This window comes from Otolemur garnettii, unplaced genomic scaffold (genome assembly GCF_000181295.1).
Source record: "Otolemur garnettii isolate 467f Iridium unplaced genomic scaffold, OtoGar3 scaffold00233, whole genome shotgun sequence".
Lineage (NCBI taxonomy): Eukaryota > Metazoa > Chordata > Mammalia > Primates > Galagidae > Otolemur > Otolemur garnettii.
The window spans coordinates 162,962-182,880 of NW_003852628.1; the positions used below are offsets into that span (position 1 = coordinate 162,962).

General features: G+C 49.2%; 2 protein-coding genes across 7 annotated transcripts in view; both read right to left on the bottom strand.

Annotated features, from left to right (window-relative positions):
* CCDC97 (coiled-coil domain containing 97) overlaps positions 1 to 8,194 on the bottom strand; it is a 10,832-nt gene extending 2,638 nt beyond the window's left edge. The window contains exons 1-4 of the mRNA XM_003802082.3: positions 7,996 to 8,194; positions 4,707 to 5,162; positions 2,514 to 2,792; positions 1,891 to 2,020 (exon numbers count right to left, since the gene is read on the bottom strand). Coding sequence (XP_003802130.1) covers positions 1,891 to 2,020; positions 2,514 to 2,792; positions 4,707 to 5,162; positions 7,996 to 8,041 — 911 coding nt within the window. The 5' untranslated portion in view covers positions 8,042 to 8,194. The remainder of the gene's footprint in view (positions 1 to 1,890; positions 2,021 to 2,513; positions 2,793 to 4,706; positions 5,163 to 7,995) is intronic.
* Positions 8,195 to 11,745: 3,551 nt separating this feature from the next.
* Positions 11,746 to 19,919, bottom strand: part of HNRNPUL1 (heterogeneous nuclear ribonucleoprotein U like 1) — a 50,146-nt gene continuing 41,972 nt past the window's right edge. For all 6 annotated transcript variants that reach the window (XM_023508236.1, XM_023508237.1, XM_012812925.2 and 3 more), the window contains 5 exons: positions 19,243 to 19,411; positions 18,112 to 18,393; positions 15,671 to 15,960; positions 13,504 to 13,695; positions 11,746 to 12,979 (listed from right to left, as the gene is read on the bottom strand). In XM_023508236.1, coding sequence (XP_023364004.1) covers positions 12,863 to 12,979; positions 13,504 to 13,695; positions 15,671 to 15,960; positions 18,112 to 18,393; positions 19,243 to 19,411 — 1,050 coding nt within the window. In that variant the 3' untranslated portion in view covers positions 11,746 to 12,862. The remainder of the gene's footprint in view (positions 12,980 to 13,503; positions 13,696 to 15,670; positions 15,961 to 18,111; positions 18,394 to 19,242; positions 19,412 to 19,919) is intronic.

Consider the following 19,919-nt stretch of genomic DNA (forward strand, 5'->3'; position numbering starts at 1 on the left):
CGCCACCTTAGGTGTATGTGGCTGGCGCCTTAGCCGCTTGAGCCACAGGCGCCGAGCCTGAACTCAGGAGTTTAACAACAACCTGAACAACAGTGAGACTCTCTCTCTACTAAAAATGGAAAAAACTAGCCTTGTGTTATGGTGGGCACCTGTAGTCCAGCTACTTGGGAAGCTAAGACAAGAGGATCTCTTTAGCCCAGGAGACTGAGATGGAGATTACTGTGAGCTATGATGATGTCACACCACTTTACCTAGGGGACAGAGACTCTGTCTCAATAAAAAAAAAAAAAAAAGAAGCTGGAACATGCTGAGACAGGCAGTTCTCAAGTGGGTGATTTTGCCCTTCAAAGTATTTTGACATTTCAATTGTCGTAACTTGGATCTAGTGGGTAGAGGCCAAGGGTGCTACTAAAGACCCCACCACACAGGACAGCTGCCTACATCAAAGAACCACACAGCCCAGAAGGTCAACAGTAAGGTCACTAGTTTGAGGATGAAAACTCATCCTGCTCTACCAGGCCCTCAGTGATTGCTCCAACTATCCCGGCCACTTTGCTGTTGCTTAGGGCCACCTTAGGATTCGCCAATCTGCTACTGCCTGGCTGGAATGCTCTTCTGTCCACTTCCTGCAGGCCTTTTCTCACCTGTCACGTCCTCAGAAAGGCCTTCCATGGCTACCTTGTCATTCCTCTCTCTCTCCATACCCTGCTTTATTTTTCTTCATGGCCTCCCCACCACCTGACAGTAGAAAAATTCTTTTTATCTTTCTCATTAGTGTGGGATCCTTTCTGGATGGGAAAGCCTTTCCTGGGTTTGGTTTCCTGCTTTGTTCCCCAGAGCCCAGACACAGTAGACACTCTGTACATGATGACTAAATGCACCAATAAGGGACACGATGGGGCCACTGCTGTCCCACAGTTACCCTCTTGAGGGGACAGGCTTTGGTCTCTACGACCACAGACTTCCTTGTGAGCCCCTGGGTTAGAAGCGGCAGTGGTGCCCACTTGCTAAGGGCTCCCCATGGCCCAGCCACCCATCTCACCACTGTGTGGGGGAACTGAGGCTCTTAGCTGCCCTGTTCTGGCTGGAAGCAGATCATCCAGATTTGACTCAAGAACTATCCCAGAACGGACCCTCAATGCTGCAGTCAGGAGGTGCTGACTGTGGGCTGGGCTCCATGACACTGGCCATTGTGATCTCCATTTTACTGATAAGCCCACTGAGGGGTACCTATTTGCTGTCACACAGTTCATGTGTTTTTGGGACTGATGTGAAATCAAAGAGGATTCTCTGCTGCCAGGCAGTGTTTGGGACCACAAGGTCAGACTGCCTGAGATGACAAAATCATTTATCTCTGACTCTGATACATTACTCTCCTGTATCCTTTTCCCTGATGGCCAAATCCTTTTCCAAAGCAAGGGAAGTGGCCCATGTGTCTCACCCCTTGGGTTATACTGGAGAAATGAACAACTGGCACCTGGCTGGGTTATCAACCACAGGCCCCCACATTGGCCATTGACCCTGCCAGGGGTTACTCCCTATACCCTTTTCTTAGGACACCTGGGTGATGGCAGCATATCAGGTGTCTACCACTTGGCAGAACAGAAATGTTTCAGTGTTTCCTTTCATCAGTACTGAGCCACACGTCATTGCTGTTTAGTCCCCTCTTTATAGATGAGGTGACCGAGGCTCTAACACAGACAAGGCTAGTCCAAGGTCACCCAGCTTCTTCCTTTAGCTGTGTGACCCCAAGCCCCATCACCTGGAACTGTTCCAGGGCCTTCTAATGCCACAAAGGGAGGCCCTCCACAGATGGGCACGGGATCTAGCATATAGGCAAAGGCTGTGGAGTGCTGGGCTAGGGCATGGGAACGTGGGGCACAGAAGCACCTGTAGTCGAAGTCTCCATCCTTGCCGTCCAGGAAGCGCTGGTGCATCCGGCTGGTGAACTCCTCCCGCAAGATAAGCCTCTCCTCCGAGTCAGGAACCCAGGCCTCTGAGTCTTTGCCTGACCCCTGGACTGCAGTGAGAGATACCGCAGGGGTGGTGTGAGTGAAGGTGCACTTGGCAGGCACTGAACACACATAAGAGTTCATAGGAAGCTGCTGCTTCTGTGCCCTGCCCTGTGTAGGTGGTACTTGGAATATGGCAAAGACTGGGACAGCCCTGGTCCTGCCCTCCACTGGCACCTATTAAATACATGTTGACAATACAGTACTCTGGAGACTGTGGACCAGGGTCAGGATCTGAGAGCTGCAGGGTAGGAAGAAAGGCATTCCCAGCAGAGAGAAGGGGAAGAGCAAAGGTCTGGAGGTGAGGGGTCACTTGGCACCTTTAAGGACTGAGACAGGAATGCTGTAGAGGCTGGAAGGGCTTGCAGGGTAGAGGGTTGGATGAGGCGGGAGAGGGACAGGATGTCTGCTTTTGTAGGTTGGGAGCCCGGCCCAGTGTCATAAGAGACAGACAGGCCTGGGGTGTCTGGACAGTGGGATCTCCCTGCTACTGGCCCTCACCTTCCTCATCACTGTTTTCCTCTTCTTCCTCTTCCTCTAAGCAGGCCTCCTCCTCCTCCTGCTGCTGGAGCAGCCGTTGCTGCAGCTCTCTCTCCTGGTAGGACTGGAGCAGTAGGTCAGAGAGCGGGCAGGCAGGTCTGCCAGGGCTGCTGGGCTTGGGGAGCTGGTGGGTTGGGGCCCTGGCACTGAGCTCGTCCTGGGTGAGGTACTGCCCAATGTACTGCTCGTACAGCAGTGGGGCCCGGAACCGCATCTGCTCGTCACTGAAGTACTCACCCCCTGCACAGAGGAGAGTCTTGGTGGTCATGGGATGAACACATTTGGGCAGATCTGTGTGTATCATGCTTGTGGGTAAGACAAATACACACAAGTCCAAGTGTGTGTGCGCACATGACTGGACCTTTACCTGTGTATTTGTGTGTCCAAGCGTGTATGCACGGGCAGACCCAGCTACATCCTGCATCTGAGGCACTGGTTGGTGGTCAGGAGTACAACTATGTCTGGGCAGGGTCCACACACTTTTGCCCTTGGTTATGCACACAGTCACATGTACACACATACCTTCCCCTGGGTGCACAGTGCACACACAGAGGTACCTGTGTGTCTGGGAGTCAGCATGCAGGACCATGCAGGCAGGGTGTGCATTTGCAAGTTGTGTGTGCCCTCGTCTGGCCACCCATGGAAATGCCTGGACAAACCTGTACTGTTGGGCATGTCTGTGAACACACCTGTGTGGGTCTGGCATGTGTGCTTGGAGGTAAGGTGAGGCATCTGCTAATGTTGGTGTCCCCAGAGAAAGCAGGGTCTTCTTGGTGGTAGAAGACTCCAGATCTGACCTCTCTGGAATGCTCCTCTCTGCAGCCATCCCCTGGCTTCCCCCCTACCCTGAAGCCTCGGTTCTTCACATCTACCCTGGCTGCCTATTCCTGCAGGAGTGGCTCTATCCCTCAGATAAGTCAGACCTATCCTGCCTCTCACCTCTGAATCAGCCCTAGATTTAGAGCTCAGAGCCAAGAAGCCAGCCAGACTCCTGGCCTCTGCAGCACCCTGGGCTATGACAATCCTTGTCCTGCTTGGCTTCCCCAGTTCTGCTAGCTCTTTTACCCCAGCTATTTTGAGGGTCCTTCCTTCTCCCTGGCTCAGATTGTTACCTTCTCTCTTTCTGGGTCCTCAGTTTCTCTTCCTCTCCTGTTTTACCCCCATCTCTCTATCCTTTCTCTGTTTCTGCACCTAATGTACCTCATTCATTCATTCATTCTCTCTCCTTTCTCCATTCTCTCCCTTTCCCCAATACATCCCTGTGTCTTACTCTTTGTGCATCAACCTCTCTATTGTATGCTCTCCCTAGTTAGATCTCAATTTACTTTGTTTCATTTGCTCTCATCTTTTAACTTTGGTTCTGCTATCTTTGGTCACAGAGAAACTTTTAATTCTGTTGCCGTCAAAATGGTATCAATGTTTTCTGTGTGTTTTGTTCAAGGACTCTGTGTCCCCAGGGTCTTAAACTTCCCTTGGTCTTCTCCAATGCCTTTGCATTTGGTGTGAGGTAGGGATGCGGTGTTCTTTAGGAATAACCAAGTATCACAGAACTGGGTACTATGTCCTAGCCCCACTGATCTGAAATGCCACTTCTGTCAGCTACTAAATTCTGATCCCTTCTCATTGTCAGTCTCATTCTTTTTTTTTTAGACAGTCTCATTTTGTCACCCTTGATAGAGTGCTGTGGCACTACAGGTCACAGCAACCTCAAACTTGTGGGCTCAAGTGATTGTCTTGCCTCAGCCTCCCAAGTAACTGGGACTACAGCTACTACAGCTACCACAATGCCTGGCTATTTTTAGAGACGGAGTCTCACTTTGACTCAGGCTGATCTCAAACTCCTGAGCTCAGGCAATCCACCTGCCTCAGCTTCCCAGAGTGCTAGGATTACAGGCATGAGCCTGTCAGTCCCATTCTCTTCCCATGAGCCCCTGTCTACCTCTATCCACCTCTCCCTTACTTCACAATTTCTGACTCAGTTTCTCTCTGTGCCACTGGCTCCTTGTTCTCAAAATGTATCTCCCAGAATCTCTGAGTTAGTTCTTGAATTTTGTTTCCTGCTCTCTCTACCTCAGTCTCCCTTGCATGCCCCACTCTGGCTCAGGTTCCCCTCCTCCCCATCTGTGTCTGCCCTTGCCTATCTACCCCCAATACCTTGGATCAGCTCTCGAAGGGCAGCATAGCGCCGGTTACGCAGTCGGGTACGCAGTGTTCGGGGCCGGGCAGTACCCTGCCGGGCCACCTCGGCACAGTAGAAGTCTGCACGATGGTCGCCACGTAGGTGGCCAAAGCAGGCCAGGTGCTCCTCTCGGAGGCCTGTGCGGAAGCGCTCCAGGAACACCAATGGCTTCTCATGGTACAGCTGGCCCAGGATGGCTACCTTCTCCCGTTCCGTCAGATCAGGCTCACCCTGTTGCTGGCTGCACACAGGCAGGCGGCTGGCGGCCACAGCGTGCAGCATGGCACTCACTGCTGCATTTTCAGCCCTGGGGTCATTGTTGTCCAGGGTCCCTGGTACTCCCTCAGCTGCTTCTACCTTGTCCTGGGGTCTAGATGAGACTGGTGTCCAGCTCAGCTCCCCCCAGTGCCCAGGTCTGGGCTCCGTACAGCCTGTGAGGGGTGGGGAATGGAAAGGCTTGGGTAGAAAGGGACTGGGTGCTCAGTTACCCAGTCCATATTTACTGAGCAGCTACTACATTCTGGGCACTGTTCTGGGTCCTACAGATACACAGTATGCAAAAAGTTGACATTTTAGTGGAGGACACAGAGAATTATCAACATAATTACCGAAAATATATAATGTGTTAAGTGTTTCCCAGAGTTATACAGGAAGACAAACAGGTAAAGAGGAGGGAATGGGGGGAGGCTGCAACTGTAAATGGAAGGGTCAGAGAAAGCTTTGTCTAAAAAGTAACATTTGAGTAAAGACCTGAGGTTTTGAGGAACTGAGTCACCACCTTTCTTGGGGAAGAGTTCTAAGTAGAAGGAATAACTAATGCAAAGGCCCTAAAGCCTGACTTAATTGTTCCACTTAATTCCTTTGCTTTTCACTTGTTCACAAAATCATTAATACATTCACTAACTTGTTCACTCATTCATTCACTCTCTCTTATGCATTCATACATTCAGCCAACTCCTCTTCAGCAACCCTAAATCTATGTGAGGCCCTAAGTCAGGGAACCTTGAGGATCCATGGAAGGAATCCAGTTCAGCTTCTGATCTCAGGGAGCACCCAGTCTGATGTGGGAGACAGTCAAAAGTGAAGATAATACGGGTAAAGATAACAGGAAAGCTGAGTGCCTGTCAAACCTTGGTAAGAGCTGTTTCCCGTGAATGGTGGAAACTGAAGCAAGCCTGAAGCAAGCAGGAAATAAGTGAAGACAGAAAGTAGAGACAACACCTTTAGGTAGCTTAGCTGGGAAGGGGAGGGGAGTGGGGGCGGCAGTTATAGGTGTAGGGGGTTTCAAAGAGGATTGCACTGATGCTAAGGTGAGAGAAGACTGATCTGGACAAGGGCAGAGAGGAGGGGATGGAAGGGTAGGAAAGTGGTTAGGAAGATGCTCAGGAGGCCAAGTGGACAAGCCATGGGGCTGAAGGCTGGGGGAGGGGGGGAATGATCCAACTGCTGAAGCATGGGCCTCTAGACTCCTTAGGTGAGAAGTGCTGGGCTGGAGACAAGAGTTGGTGTCATCAGAGTCCAAGACAAGAACTAAAGTTTAGGGAAATGAGAGGTGGGGGAGGGATGAGAAGAAGAGAGGGGCCAGGAAAAAGCACTGAATAGATGGGAAGAGGACATGCCTTTGAAGCTAAAAACTGATAGCTAAAAGATAGCCACATCCTAATGCCTCGAATCTGTGACTTTACCTTAAATAGGGGTGAAGGGGAGAAAGGATCTTCACAGATATGATGAAATCAAAGATCTTAAGATGGAGAGTATCGTAGATTAACCAGGATGGGCCCTAAATGCAATCACAAGTGTCCTATATGGCACAGACAGGGCAATGTGAAGATGGAAGCAGAGACTGGAGTAATGTGGCCACAAGCCAAGAAATTCCAGAGGCCACCACTGGCTGGAAGACGCAAGTAACAAGCCTGAGAGCCTGTGGAGGAATATGACCCTGCTGACACCTGGATTTCAGCCCAGTAATACTGATTTCAGACTTATGGCCTCCAAAACAGCGAGAAAGTAAATTTCTGTTGTTTTAAGCCACCCAGTACCAGTTTGTGGTACTTTGCTAAAGCTGCCCTTGGAAACTAATCTAGGGACTGAGAAGGAGCAGCTTGAGAGACAGGAAGGAAATCAGGAAGTGTGGTGAGAAGCAAAGGGAAACCCTCTAAGAAGGATGAAGGGGGTTGATGGCATTGAATTCTAGTCTATGATAGTAAGAAAAAACTTGAATGGGCATTTAACTACATGGAGGGGGGAAGGAGGTAGTTACTGGGAAATTTAATCAGAACGGTTTCTGAGCCTAAAAGCCAGAGTTCAGTGGATGGGAGATGAGGAAATGGAGACATGTATACATGAATCTCTGGAGAAGACACATGGTGAATGGTAGGCAGCATGGGGCTAAGGGATAGAATTTTTTATTATAATTTTTCTTTCTTACGGAGAATTTCATACATCCACAAAAGCAGAACGTACAACACCCTCCCCTGACCTCCACATACCCGTAATCTGGCTTCTACAATGATCATTCTTGGCCGTCAGCGTTTCCATAAACTTTCCAACCACCCCCCCCCACACACACACACATAGGATTACTTCGAAGCAGTACGGAATTTTAAAATGAGCAAAACAAAAGCATTGTAGATACTGATGGGAAGGCATCAGGAGAAATAAAAGAGATTGAAAATGCAAAGAAGAGAGATAGGAGAGACATAACTGGAGTAAAGACTTTGAGGAGGCAGAATGGGGGAAGGGAAGTGAGAATGAATTGTGCGGGCTGTGCAGTTAGCACGGGACAGGACGAGGGTTAGCTTTGGGCAAGGGAAGGCTCAGGCCCAAGGGAAGTGCAAACATTGGTCTGAGGGTGGCGTCTGTGGCTCAAAAGGGTAGGGCGCCAGTCCCATATGCCGGAGGTGGTGGGTTCAAACCCAGCCCCGGCCAAAAACTGAAAAAAAAAAATAAAAAAGTGGTCTGAGAAGGTGGGAGAATTAGCCCAGCGTAGGGGACAGAGGTTTACGTTAACTTGAAAGCTTGGTAAGAACATGGCTTGGTAAGCCTGGTACTGGGATGAGATTAACTTCAGGGGAAGGAATGGTGAGAAAGGAAGTCAGTTTGCGACAAGAAAGGCGACAATCTACACAAAGTGACAGAGCGGAAAGGTAAGGCGGACCAGAAGTGTACCCTTATAAACAGTCCTCCTTTGCGTTCCCGGGGAAACATTTCCTAGTGACACCGCAGCCACACCCTCCCGCCGCCTCCGCGTGGCCAGGATCTCACCCTCATCAGGTTCTTTTGCTGCCGCCGCGGCCGCTACGGCCTTCATCCTGATGCTCTTCGACTTCTCAACTGCCGTGGAAGACCCCGGACGCCAACCTCGACCCTACGCACTCCAAAGCCACTTCCGGCCGAATATGTTACCGGAGCCGGGTGCCCACTGCGCCCAGGAACCAAAGTTCCGGCCGGAAGAAAGACCTTCCCATACGCATGCGTGCCTTTTCCGGGCCCCGCCCTCCATAGCCGGGAAGGAAAAGGGCGCTGGGTGAGGGAGGTCTTTTGGTCTTTGCTACCTGGAGTTGGAAAATCACAAGGGTCCCGAACCAGTGTTCGTTTGTTCACTGCTGTGACTCCGGCAGTGCTTATTTTGAGATGTTTGAACGACCTCCTTTCAGTGCCTGGCCCTGTTATACTCTTAAGTCCCCAGCCTACCCTTTTCATTTCTCCACCACCTCAGGGGTTAATTAACTAAGTTTTTGTTTTTTTTTTGAGACAGAGCCTCAAGCTGTCCCTCTGGGTAGAGTGCAATGGCATCACAGCCTACAGCAACCTCCAACTCCTGGGCTCAAGCGAGTCTTCTGCCTCAGCCTCCCAAGTAGCTGGGACTACAGGTGCCCGCCACAACGCCCGGCTAGTTTTCTTTTTTGCAGTTTATGGCCAGGACTGGGTTTGAACCCGCCACCTCTGGCATATGGGGCCGGCGCCCTACTCCTTTAAGCCACAGGCGCTGCCCAACGCCCGGCTATTTTTTGGTTGCAGCCGTCATTATTGTTTGGCGGGCCTGGGCTGGATTTGAACCCGCCACCTTAGGTGTATGTGGCTGGCGCCTTAGCCACTTGAGCCACAGGCTCCGAGCCATTTACTAAGCTTTGACTCTTACTTCTGTCAGCATACTTTGTACTTGGCTGGCAATGAGATGGGTGATGAGACCAGAGATAGAACTTCCCATTTTGTGTTGTCAGGACCTGGAAGAAATCTGCAGATGTGAAAGCAGGCAGCTGTAGTCCTGATTTGCCCTATACAATAGGAAGGGCCTCATGTTTAACTTCTGTATGGTCAGGGCTTAGGAAAGTAGTCTTAGTCTTGAAGGCCATGTTTGGATTGAGATTTGAGATTATTATGAATCCTTATGCAAAAGTTCCATATATACTTGTATCCTCTATGACAGAGGCTCATGGTATTTATAGGTTCCAAAAAGGATTTGCAACTCTGCCTCCAGAACAAAAGAACCATCCAATATTCAAAAGGCAGCAGAGGCTGAGTAACTCAGTGGTTAGGATGCCGGCCACATGTACCAGGGCTGGTGGGTTCGAACCCAGCCCGGGCTTGCTAAACAAACAAAAAAATAGTTGGGTGTTGTGGCAGGCACCTGCAGTCCTAGCTTTTTGGGAGGCTGAGGGAAGTGAATCGCTTGAGCCTGAGTTTGAGGTCACTGTGAGTTATGACGCTATAGCACTCTATACAGGGCCACAAACTGTGTCTCAATTTTAAAAAAAGAGAAAAAAAGGGACAGCGCCTGTGGCTCAAATGAGTAAGACACTGGCCCCATATGCTGGAGGTGGTGGGTTCAAACCTAGCCCCAGCCAAAAACTGCAAAAAAAAAAAGAAAGAAAAAATATATACAAAAAGGCAGCATAAAGGTGGAGCCGGTGAGGTCCCCAGGTGCTAGGCTAGGCCATGCAGGGCTTCATAACCCACATTAAGTAGCTTAACCTCCTTATACCGGAAGTATGCAAGGGGATCAAGGGACTGGAGAGAAAAGATTTATGGGTAGGCTGGTGTAATAATCCAGAGACTGTGGTAGAGAGCAGAGAAAGAACTTCCCTTACTTTTCTCAACTGATCCATAGATGTGGAAGAAAGCCCAAGAGGTCCCTATTTGCCATACCAGATAGGTGTGGGCAGACTACACTTTGTTGGTTACCAGAAGGGGCCAGCAGAGGGTGGTGTCGTCCAGCACATGAACCTACAGGGACTGGGACTTCCCACACTAGCGGCCCTTAGGATGTCTTGGCCTGCCTTCTGGGCAGCACTCTAGGGTCCCTTAGAGCCACCAACCTTGGCCTTTTCTTGTGTTCAGATGCCTCGCTCCAAGAGTCTCACTTTGTCTCATTGGTGTTGAGTTATATTCCATCACAGCTCACAGCAACCAAACTCTTGGGCTTAAGTGATTCTCTTGCCTCAGCCTCCCAGTAGGTGGGACTACAGGCACCCACCATAATGCCTTTTTTTTTTTTTTAATTGTAGTTGTCATTGTTGTTTAGCAGGCACAGGCTGGGTTCAAACCCACTAGCCCAGGTCTATGTGGCTGGGGCCTTAACCACTAAGCTATAGATGCCAAGCCCTCACTCAAGACTTATGAGACTGATTGCCTTTGAACTCCTGTGAGAGGAGCTGGGGCTGAACTGGCCTCCCCTGTAGCCCGACATTGTCCCTCACAAGGTACCAGGACATAGCATGTAAAGGAATGAATAAATAAATGAAGTTACTAAGGAAGGAGGGCAATGGGCAGTGGGGATGCAGTGTGAAACCCAAATCCTTTACCTTGGCTCACTCCAATCATTTTTTAGCTATTCCTCTCGCTAGGATGCCCTCCCCTCCCACACCCCAGGCTCTCACAGCTGACCAGGCTCTCACAGCTTACCACCTGGGGGCGGCACTGATGACAAAATCTGTGTTCTCTCTAGAGCAGGAGCTTCAGGACTACTTTGGCCATGCTATGTCCCCAGCACTGTTGAAACAGTTAAAGAACATAACAGGTGTCTAACACATACTGGCTGAAAAATGAAGCTCCAGGAGTCCCTACTAGCTTTGGGACCACCAGAGGACAGATGGGAACTATCCTAATACAGCACACAGGCCAGGCCAGAGGTAGTCAATCCATCTCATTAATTATCATGAATCAGCATACATCTCTAGCCCATCAGTCCCACCATATCCCTCCAGCTAGGTACCTACTCCATGCTTTTTTTTTTTTTTAAAGACAGTCTCACTTTGTCACCCCTGGTAGAGTGCCGTGGCATGATAGCTTACAGCAACCTCAGACTCCTGGGCTCAAGCAATTCTCTTGCCTCAGCCTCCTGAGTAGCTGGAACTACAGGTAACCGCTACAATGCCCTGTTACTTTTAGAGGCAGGGTCTTGCTCTAGCTCAGGCTGGTTTTTTTTTTTTTTGAGACGGGACCTCAAGCTATCCCCCTGGGTAGAGCGCCACAGCATCATGCTCACAGCAACCTCCAACTCCTGGGCTCAAGCAAGTCTCCTGCCTCAGCCTCCCAAGTAGCTGGGACTACAGGCACCCGCCACAACGCCTGGCCATTTTTTGGTTGCAGCCATCGTCGTTTGGCGGGCCTGGGCTGGGGATTCAAACCCGCCATCTTAGGTGTATGTGGCTGGCGCCTTAGCTGCTTGAGCCACAGGCTGGTTTCAAACTCATGATCTCAGGCGATCTGCCCACCTTGGCCTCATAGAGTGCTGGGATTACTGGCGTTGAGCCACTGCACCTGGCCCTCCAAGCCTTTCTATCAAGAAATTTCTGGAGGGATTTTGGACTGTGAGTAGGGAACCTGTGAACCACTTTAAAAATAGACTTTAAACCAGAGGCCCTTGATTTAAGGGGGGGGATCTAAATTGGGCCAGAAACACAAATCCCTCAGTGTTTGGTTAATGAATAATTTCCCTTGAAAGGGCCCCCAACCCCAATTAAAGGCCAACTGCAGTAACACTTCAGGGTTTTGACCCTGCTTCCTTCCTGCTAGGAGGTGCCATGTCATTTATTGAAAGAAAACAAAACAAAACAGGGCAAAAACACAATTTCTTAATAAGTGCAGTTTGTTAAAATCCTGTTAAAACATATGGGTCAAGGGGAAGTAAAAATAATCAGAGGATCAATGAGGGAAAAACTTTTGGGTCCGGCACCTGGGAGACCAATGAAGAGGCAGCGGGAGAAACTTCATGTTCTAAAGGGAAGTAGCCTCCCCCACCTCCCCTTCTTCCCTCTCACCCACTTAATCCCCACCAGAAACTACCAAGACGCCTGGAATAAAAGGTTTCAAGTTCAATAGTCACACTCTCTCCAATACAAAAAGCAGTTACAATTCAACTGAACACAGAAGCTTGTGTGCAAAGTTATGGGGAACTGAGACATTGTATAAAAAGTTAGGTTAATGATTCTGTGGTTTTGTTTTGTGTGTGTTTTGTTTTGTTGAGGGTGTGGCTCTTCCTCGGTCACCTGAACTCAGCAAAGAAATGGTTATCTTGATGAAAAATATCAACAGCCGACCCACAGTAAAAACAGACAAATTCTAAAAATTAAAAAAAAGCATAATTACCAAAAAAATATGTCACTGCTTCCTCCCTCCGCATTTCTTTTTAAACTTTTTTTTTTTAAGTTTTTGATCTTTTTTTTTTTAATCCTGAAAAGTTGACAGTAAAACAGCTCCTGGAAGAATTTACAACCAACTGCATGAAGGTTTGGGAAGCCGAGGGGCTGGAGCAAGGTTGGGATGAGTGAATAAGAAAGAGGTCTCCCCTCAGTCACCATAGCCTCACTGTATGACCAAGGAGGGGGTGGAATTATTTAGTCAAAAGGAAGAAAGTAGGAAGAACAGGGGGTGGGAAGTTGGAGGGTTAAGGGGAGAGTAACAGAAAATAAAAGGTCATTGTTTCCTGTTTGAATCCAGAGAAAAAAATGCCTGGCCCTGTGTGGGGGAAAGAAGCCCCTCAGAGGGGAGGCAGTGGGCTAGAGGGAGGCAGCCCTGGGATGACCCCATCCCCAGCACCACAGGACCTAGTGGGAGTAGAGGAGGGGCCAAGGCAGGCGCTGGTGGAGGATGCCGGCAGGGGCCTCCGGGAGCCTCTGAGGCACACTGGTTACTGTGTGCTTGTGCCACCCTGTGTATTCCCGGAGTAGCTCCCATAGTCGTAGTTCCCGTAGTATGGTGGCCACTGGCCCTGGTTCTGATAGTACTGGTTCCACTGCTGGGCGTACTGAGGAGAAAGAAACCAAGATCACCAAGTTGATCTCCATCCACCCCACAGGTGACTCGTTCCCCGCCCCTTTCCCAGCAGAGATGGGTCCCAATAGAAAATTCAAGGCACAGGAGGACAAGTGACTGAGCTGATGCCACACAGGTAGGGAGTTAGGGACTGAAGCCCAGTCTCCTGATTTGTCAACCTAGCGCACTTCCAGGTATAGCTAGATATTATACTCAAAATATTTAATAGCAGTTATGGAAGTCTGAGCACCACCCCTGAAGCGAGATTTGGAGGTCCCTGATATTCCTTCCCCTCTGCTTGCTGCACTGTGGAGTCAGGCTAGGATACCTGTTATTCAGCAATCACTATAGAAGTATTTACCAAATAACATGGCTGATGGCAAGATAAATGTAGGCCTGAGGCCAGCAGACTACACATCTTTCTGGGGATAAGCAGGGAGTGGAGTCTGGAAATATACACCTAGGAGGGGCCCCTGAAAGTCGCTCCATCCCACTGGCCCCACATCTGGTACCTACCTGCTGATACTGGTTATAGTTGGGCTGAGGATAGGTCTGTGCAGTGGGGGGCGGTGGTGGGGTGTAAGGGGCTGGGTTGTAGCCGCCGTAGCTCCCATAATTGTAGGCAGGTGGTGGCGGAGGTGGTGGTGGTGGGGCTGTGTAGCCCTGGCTGTAACCTCCTTGGTTGTAGGGTGGCTGGCTGTAACTCGGCTGAGAAGTAGAAGAAAAAAACCCAAAGCTCTGTGAAACAACCAGACCAAGGTTGGGAGAGAAGGGCCTTTATAATAGTGCTCTGAGACACTTCTCTTCTAGAATTTTGAGGGCTGAAAAGGAGATGGGTCAGGTCTGTGATATGGCTGAACGGAACAGGACAAAAGGCAAGCCTCGGGACTGTGTTCTGGACTCTAATCGCAGCCCTGGAATCCTGGGAGAGCAGGCATATGTTATCTCTTCAAATCCAAGTATCTTCTCTATAAAGTGAGAATCACTATAGAACTACCTTTTCAGATTGCCTTGCATTTTCAATAAGCTTCTGTGTACTAACCACTGGGCACTCAATAAATGATGACTGGTGCTACTAGAAGACCTGCTGAGAAGAGTAGTGGTAATTTACTAAGTGGGCCCCATAGAGAGGCTGTGTCATTAACTCATTTCATCGCCACATCAGCTGTGGGGGTAAACTGCTAATTAGCCTTACAGAGAAGAAAGCTGATGCACAAGAAGGTGAAATTTCACACAACTAAAAATACTTGACCCCTAGTCTGCCTATTCCTCAGAGCCTTGAATGACAAAACTACAGTGCCGGCCATCCTTTTTCATAAACTTTAAAAGTTCTAATACCTCTAGTACAGGGGTCCTCAAACTTTTTAAACAGGGGCCAGTTCACTGTCCCTCAGACCGTTGGAGGGCCAGACTGCGGGCCCAGGACGAGTCGGTTCCTAAGCAGGACAGGCAGCAGTGGCAAAAACACCCAGCAGGCTGGATAAATGTCCTAGGCGGGCTGCAGTTTGAGGACGCCTGCTGTAGTACTTCATGGGGAAAACAGGGCCCAGAGAGGTGAAGCTCTCTGTCCAACATTACTAAATCAGGACATTTTGGAGATATGGGTTTGATTTGTTTGCCCACTGAACTCATGTTCTAGAAAACTGGAAACTATTCATTTGTCTCCTGGAAGCTGCTTCCAGGCCTGCCATGTAGAAAGTGCAGGAAATGGCTGGGCAATAAATGAAGACTGTTCTGGTTAAGACCATAGCAATGACTTTCCAAGAACTGGAACTGAGCCTAGAGCTACTCAGGAGCAAAACTCTTCTTGCAGAGGGCAAGTCCTCACTGACCTTCCAGCCCTGCGCTTCACATCCTGAAGACAAAGTGGTGAGTTGTTTCCCAACTGGGCAATAGGCAACACTAATCAAGTGCTTTCTTGGGCATTCAGTGAGGTCAGTGACATAGCTAAGAGAAATGTACTTGGAGGAATTGATGCTTATACCCCTTCCCTCTAAGGATAGAAGAGGCAAATTCCAGGATTTACTCCCGAGTTTGGAGGGAATCTGGGAATGTCTAGGGTCCATCCCAGTCAAGAGCACTGCCAGGGAGAAAGGGCAGGCTGGAACTAGGAGTAGAGACCAGGGGCTGGAACATGTGTTCATTTCCCTAGACCTGATTCATCTCACCTGCTCAGGTTCAAAAGCACACATGTGCACAACTACCATGTTTCCCTGAAAATAAGACCTACCTAAAAAATAAGCCCTATTCCAATAATAAGACCTAGTGATGAGTGTGGCTATGCAGATATGCTGCATAGCCACGCCATGCATTTAGGTGCGGAGCAGTAAGGAAGACTGGAATACCTTTTATCTGCCATAGCTCCTTTCTCCAAGCCGTTTGCACTTGCACGGGTGCGCGCGTGGCAAACACGGTCGCAGGCATCCTATTGTGCACATGCGAACAGCTAGGTTAAAGGAGTTCACGCATCACTAGCACCAGCCTCACCAACAGGTTGGCTCCCCCTGTCAGGTTCCAGAAGAAGATGACTTAACTATACTTGAATAAATGTAGATTTTTGTATTATACATAATAAAAATAAGACATCTCCTGAAAATAAGCACTAGTGTGTCTTCTTGAGAAAAAAAAATATAAGACAGTGTCTTATTTTCGGGGAAACACATATATATGCTCATTCTCTTACCTGTGGAGGGCTGTAACTGCTGACGGTGGGTGTGCTGGTATTGGCGCTTGAGCCAGGGATGCTGCTGTTCTTGTTGTAGCTGCTGGCCCCTGGGGGGTTCCGAGCAGGGCTGTAGCTGGGCGGTGGTGGAGGCTGCTGGGGTGGTGGTTGTGGTGGCAGCGGTTGCTGTGGTGGCGGCTGTTGCTGGGGAGCCCGGTTGTAGCTGCCTCGGTTATTGGAGTTGTTATTATCCCGGTTGTTGTTACCCCAGCGGTTCTGGCTATAGCCACCTCCTCCACTGCGGTTGAAACCTACATAGGAGAAATCCAGATCGAAGTCCTAATCATTAACTTGCAATCCTTGGGAGCTGGGCTGTCTTGGCTGTTGTGGCTCCCACATGGCCAGGCACAGAGCAGAAACCCAGTTAAGGTAAATAAAGGATGTCCCCAGGGATTCCTCAGATAGGGATAGAATCCCTATCCCAACCCCAGTAACACTGGGTCCTCACTGCCTGGCAATAGGTTTGTCTCATCTACCGGACTGTGAGTCTCATAAGGAAAAGACCAGGCGCTTGGTGCCTGTAGCTCAGCGGCTAGGGTGCCAGGCACATACACCAGAGCTGGCAGGTTCGAATCCAGCCCAGGCCTGCTAAACAACGACAACTACAACCAAAAAGTAACTAGGTATGGCGGGCACCTGTAGTCCCAGCTACTTGGGAGGCTGAGGCAAGAAAATTGCTTAAGCCCAAGAGTTTAAGGTTGCTGTGAGCTATGACACCATTGCACTCTACCCAGGGTAACATAGTGAGACTGTCTCAAAAAAAAAAAAAAAAAAGAAAGAAAGAAAGAAAAAACCCCCAGAGCAGTCTTCCTTTCTACTGTTCTACTGTGTTCCAGTATCTCAACAGCTGTTGACCAAACAGAAAGAAATATTCAGGAAATGATGCTCTTCAGGCTTGCCCACATGAACCAGCATCTCCTAACCCTTTATGTGGCTATTTCTTGGGCCTAGAATACCTTCCCTCTTTCTGTGGGAACTCTTTTTTTCCAAGACAGAGCCTCAAGCTGTCCCCCTAGGTAGAGTGCTGTGGCATCACAACTCACAGCAACCTCCAACTCCTGGGCTCAAGAGTCTCCTGCCTCTGCCTCCCAAGTAGCTGGGACCACAGGCGCCTGCCACAACGCCTGGCTATTTTTATTGGTTGCAGCCATCATTGTTGTTTGGCGGGCCCAGGCTGGATTTGAACCTGCCACCTTTAGGTGTATGTGGCTGGTGCCTTAGCCACTTGAGCCACAGGTGCAGAGCCATCTGTGGGAATTCTTAATGGATCTGTGGACGTTAGCTCAGACAAACACACCTCAAAAGGCCTTTCCTTTTTATTTTTTTGCAATTTTTGGCATGGGCTGGGTTTGAACCCACCACCTCCAGTGTATGGGGCTGGCGCCCTACTCCTTGAGTACAGGTGCCACACAAGAGGCCTTTCCTGAGCCCTGCTGTCAACCTGTAGTCTGGACTGAAGTCAACTAAGGTCACAGCATCCCTGGGCCTTCCCATTAAGCTATTTGGGTCATGGCTGTGTCCCCAGAATCATCTAGCACAAGACCAAACAGAGCAGGGCCCAGACTTACTTATTAAATTACAAAAAGATGCTTTACTTCAAAGATGGCAACCCTTTGTCAGCAAGTGACTAAGAAATCTGGCTTGGTGTCATTTGAATACCAGCTCTGGATTTAGTTGGATGATCCTGGGCAAATCCACCAGTCTAACTATTGTCTATTTGTTTTAAAACCAAAATCCAAAATATAGTCCTAACATTTGCCTTGTGCCAGGTCCTTAGGAGGGACCCAGAATTGGCACTAAAATTGATCCGGCCCCTATTCCCAAGGAGCTCATGGTCAAGTGGTGGAAGATTCACAAAAATGACAGCCATGTGACAAAGAGAACTAAGACATGCAAATGGGAAAAGGGCTTCATAAGCAATGCCCAGGGAAGTAGATCAGTGGGAGTGAGTTCCCCTGCAATCTCCAGTCTAACTAGTCTTGGTTCTTTTCTGTTTTGTTTTTTTGAGACAGAGTCGCACTCTGTTACTCTGGGCAGAGTGCTATGGCGTCACAGTTCACAGCAACCTGAAATTCCTAGACTTAAGCCATTGTCTTGCCTCAGCCTCCAGAGTAGCTAGACTACAGACACTCGCAATGATGCCCAGCTACTTTTTCTTTTTCTTTTTTTTCTGTAGAGACAGCGTGTCACTCTTGCTTAGGCTGGTCTCAAATTCCTGGCTCAAGTAATCCACCCTCCTTGGCCTCCCAGAGTACTAAGATGAGCCTCGTCATGGTTCTTAACCAGAGTTCAATTCACAGTTGGTGCTCAAAGCACCTCAAGCTGCTGGCCAAATAAAGAGTCAAAGCTCAACCCTGGTCTGGGACCAAATCATGATGAGACCTGTGTATGTGACGTCTCACCTCCTCGGTAGTTGCCTCCTCCACCACTGCCTCCTCCTCGGTTCTGGAAGCCTCCTCGGTTGCCTCCAGGGGGGCCTCGGTTGTCGTAGCGCTGAAAGCCACCACCACCCCCACGGCCCCGGAAGCCACCACCTCTGTTGTCAAAGCGCTTCTCAGGGGGTGGCCCAGCCTTGCGGCCTTCCTCATTGTATTGCCTCACCAGCTTGTCTGCTTCTTCCCGCTGCAGCTCAATGAAGAGAACCTCATCCAGGAAGTCCCCAACATCTGGCAAGGTGAAGTTGGCTAGAAGGAGGAAGTGCCATGGGAAGGAACAAGGAGAGGGTACAGTTCTTTTTTTTTCTTTGACAGAGTCTCAAGCTGTTGCCCTGGGTAGAGTGTCATGGCATCATAGCTCACAGCAACCTCCAACTTGGGCTCAACTGATCCTCTTGCCTCAGTATTTCTATTTTTAGTAGCGACAGGGTCTTGCTTTTGCTCAGGCTGGTCTCTAACTACTGAGCTCAAGCAATCCACCTGCCTTGGCCTCCCAGAGTGCTAGGATTACAGGCATGAGCCACCACACCCGGCCGTGGTTGGTTATATTACAGTTCTTTTTGAGGTCTGGGTACCTTCCCTCAAATCACTGGCCTCCCAGAAGGGAAAAGGGAGAGAAACTGGAGTAGTGAATAAAAAAGAGGCTAACAAAGAGCTTCTCTTCTCTTCTAAAGAGGTGGCTAAACCAAAAGTGTTTAGTTCCCTTCAGCCTCATCTCAGAGAATGGGTCAGGCAGGAGGAATCCCATCCCTATTTTAACATAAGAGCGAATGGAGGCTTGCCCAGTATCAGCCCACTATACAGGAATTTCAGCTTCTGGCAACACATATCCTATCCCTCATGTTACCCCAGCCCCATCCAGTCCCAAAATCCCAACATAAGAGAGACAGATAGTTTTTGCATTCACAGTTGTGGCAGACAGGGAAGGGGCAGAACAGAGGCAGAGAAAGGAAAGAGCAAGAAAAAAAAAGGAAGAAAAGAAAGCGCAAGAGCAAGAAAGGAATTACAAGGGAGCCAAGAAAGGACAAACTGAGAGTAAAGAGCCTTTCTCTGAAGGATCCTGTTGTGATGCTCCTCTGGGAACCACTTGTTTCCTACCTTTCATTTCTAAGACCGCATGATCAGGGACATCCTTCCCTTCCTCGTCAGTTCGCTTTATTGTTCGGTCTTTCAGGTCTTCATCAGTGGGACAAATTACAATAGCTTTGCGCTGGAAGCCTTCAAATGGTCTCATTTTTCGTCTCTGGGCTGACCCATAAACATTTGTCTAGGGGTAGATAATAGAAGAGGCAAAAGACGGTATATTAGAAGTTGTTAGGGGTGTTATGTAAGGCAAGGACTAAGGAAAGAATACTATTGCTCCCCCTAGGCAAAGATACTCAGGAAACTGCTCTTTATGTTCAAGATTTTTAAGTTCAACTTCAGCAATGAACTGATTTAGGAAAGTGGCTGCTGACAGGCATAGGGCAAAGAACTCCTAATTGTTGGGGCTTGGCTCTTTAATCACGTTTGCTATTGTCCTTATGCTTTACAACTTCTTTTTTACTATTTTAAAAGTAACACATGCTCACAGTGAAAAAATTCACAGTATAAAGTTCACAATAAGAAACCCTGGCTCGGCTCGGCGCCTGTGGCTCAATTGGCTAAGGCGCCAGCCACATACACCTAAGGTGGCGGGTTCGAATCCCCAGCCCGGGCCTGCCAAACAACAATGATGGCTGCAACCAAAAAATGGCCGGCGCTGTGGTGGGCGCCTGTAGTCCCAGCTACTTGGG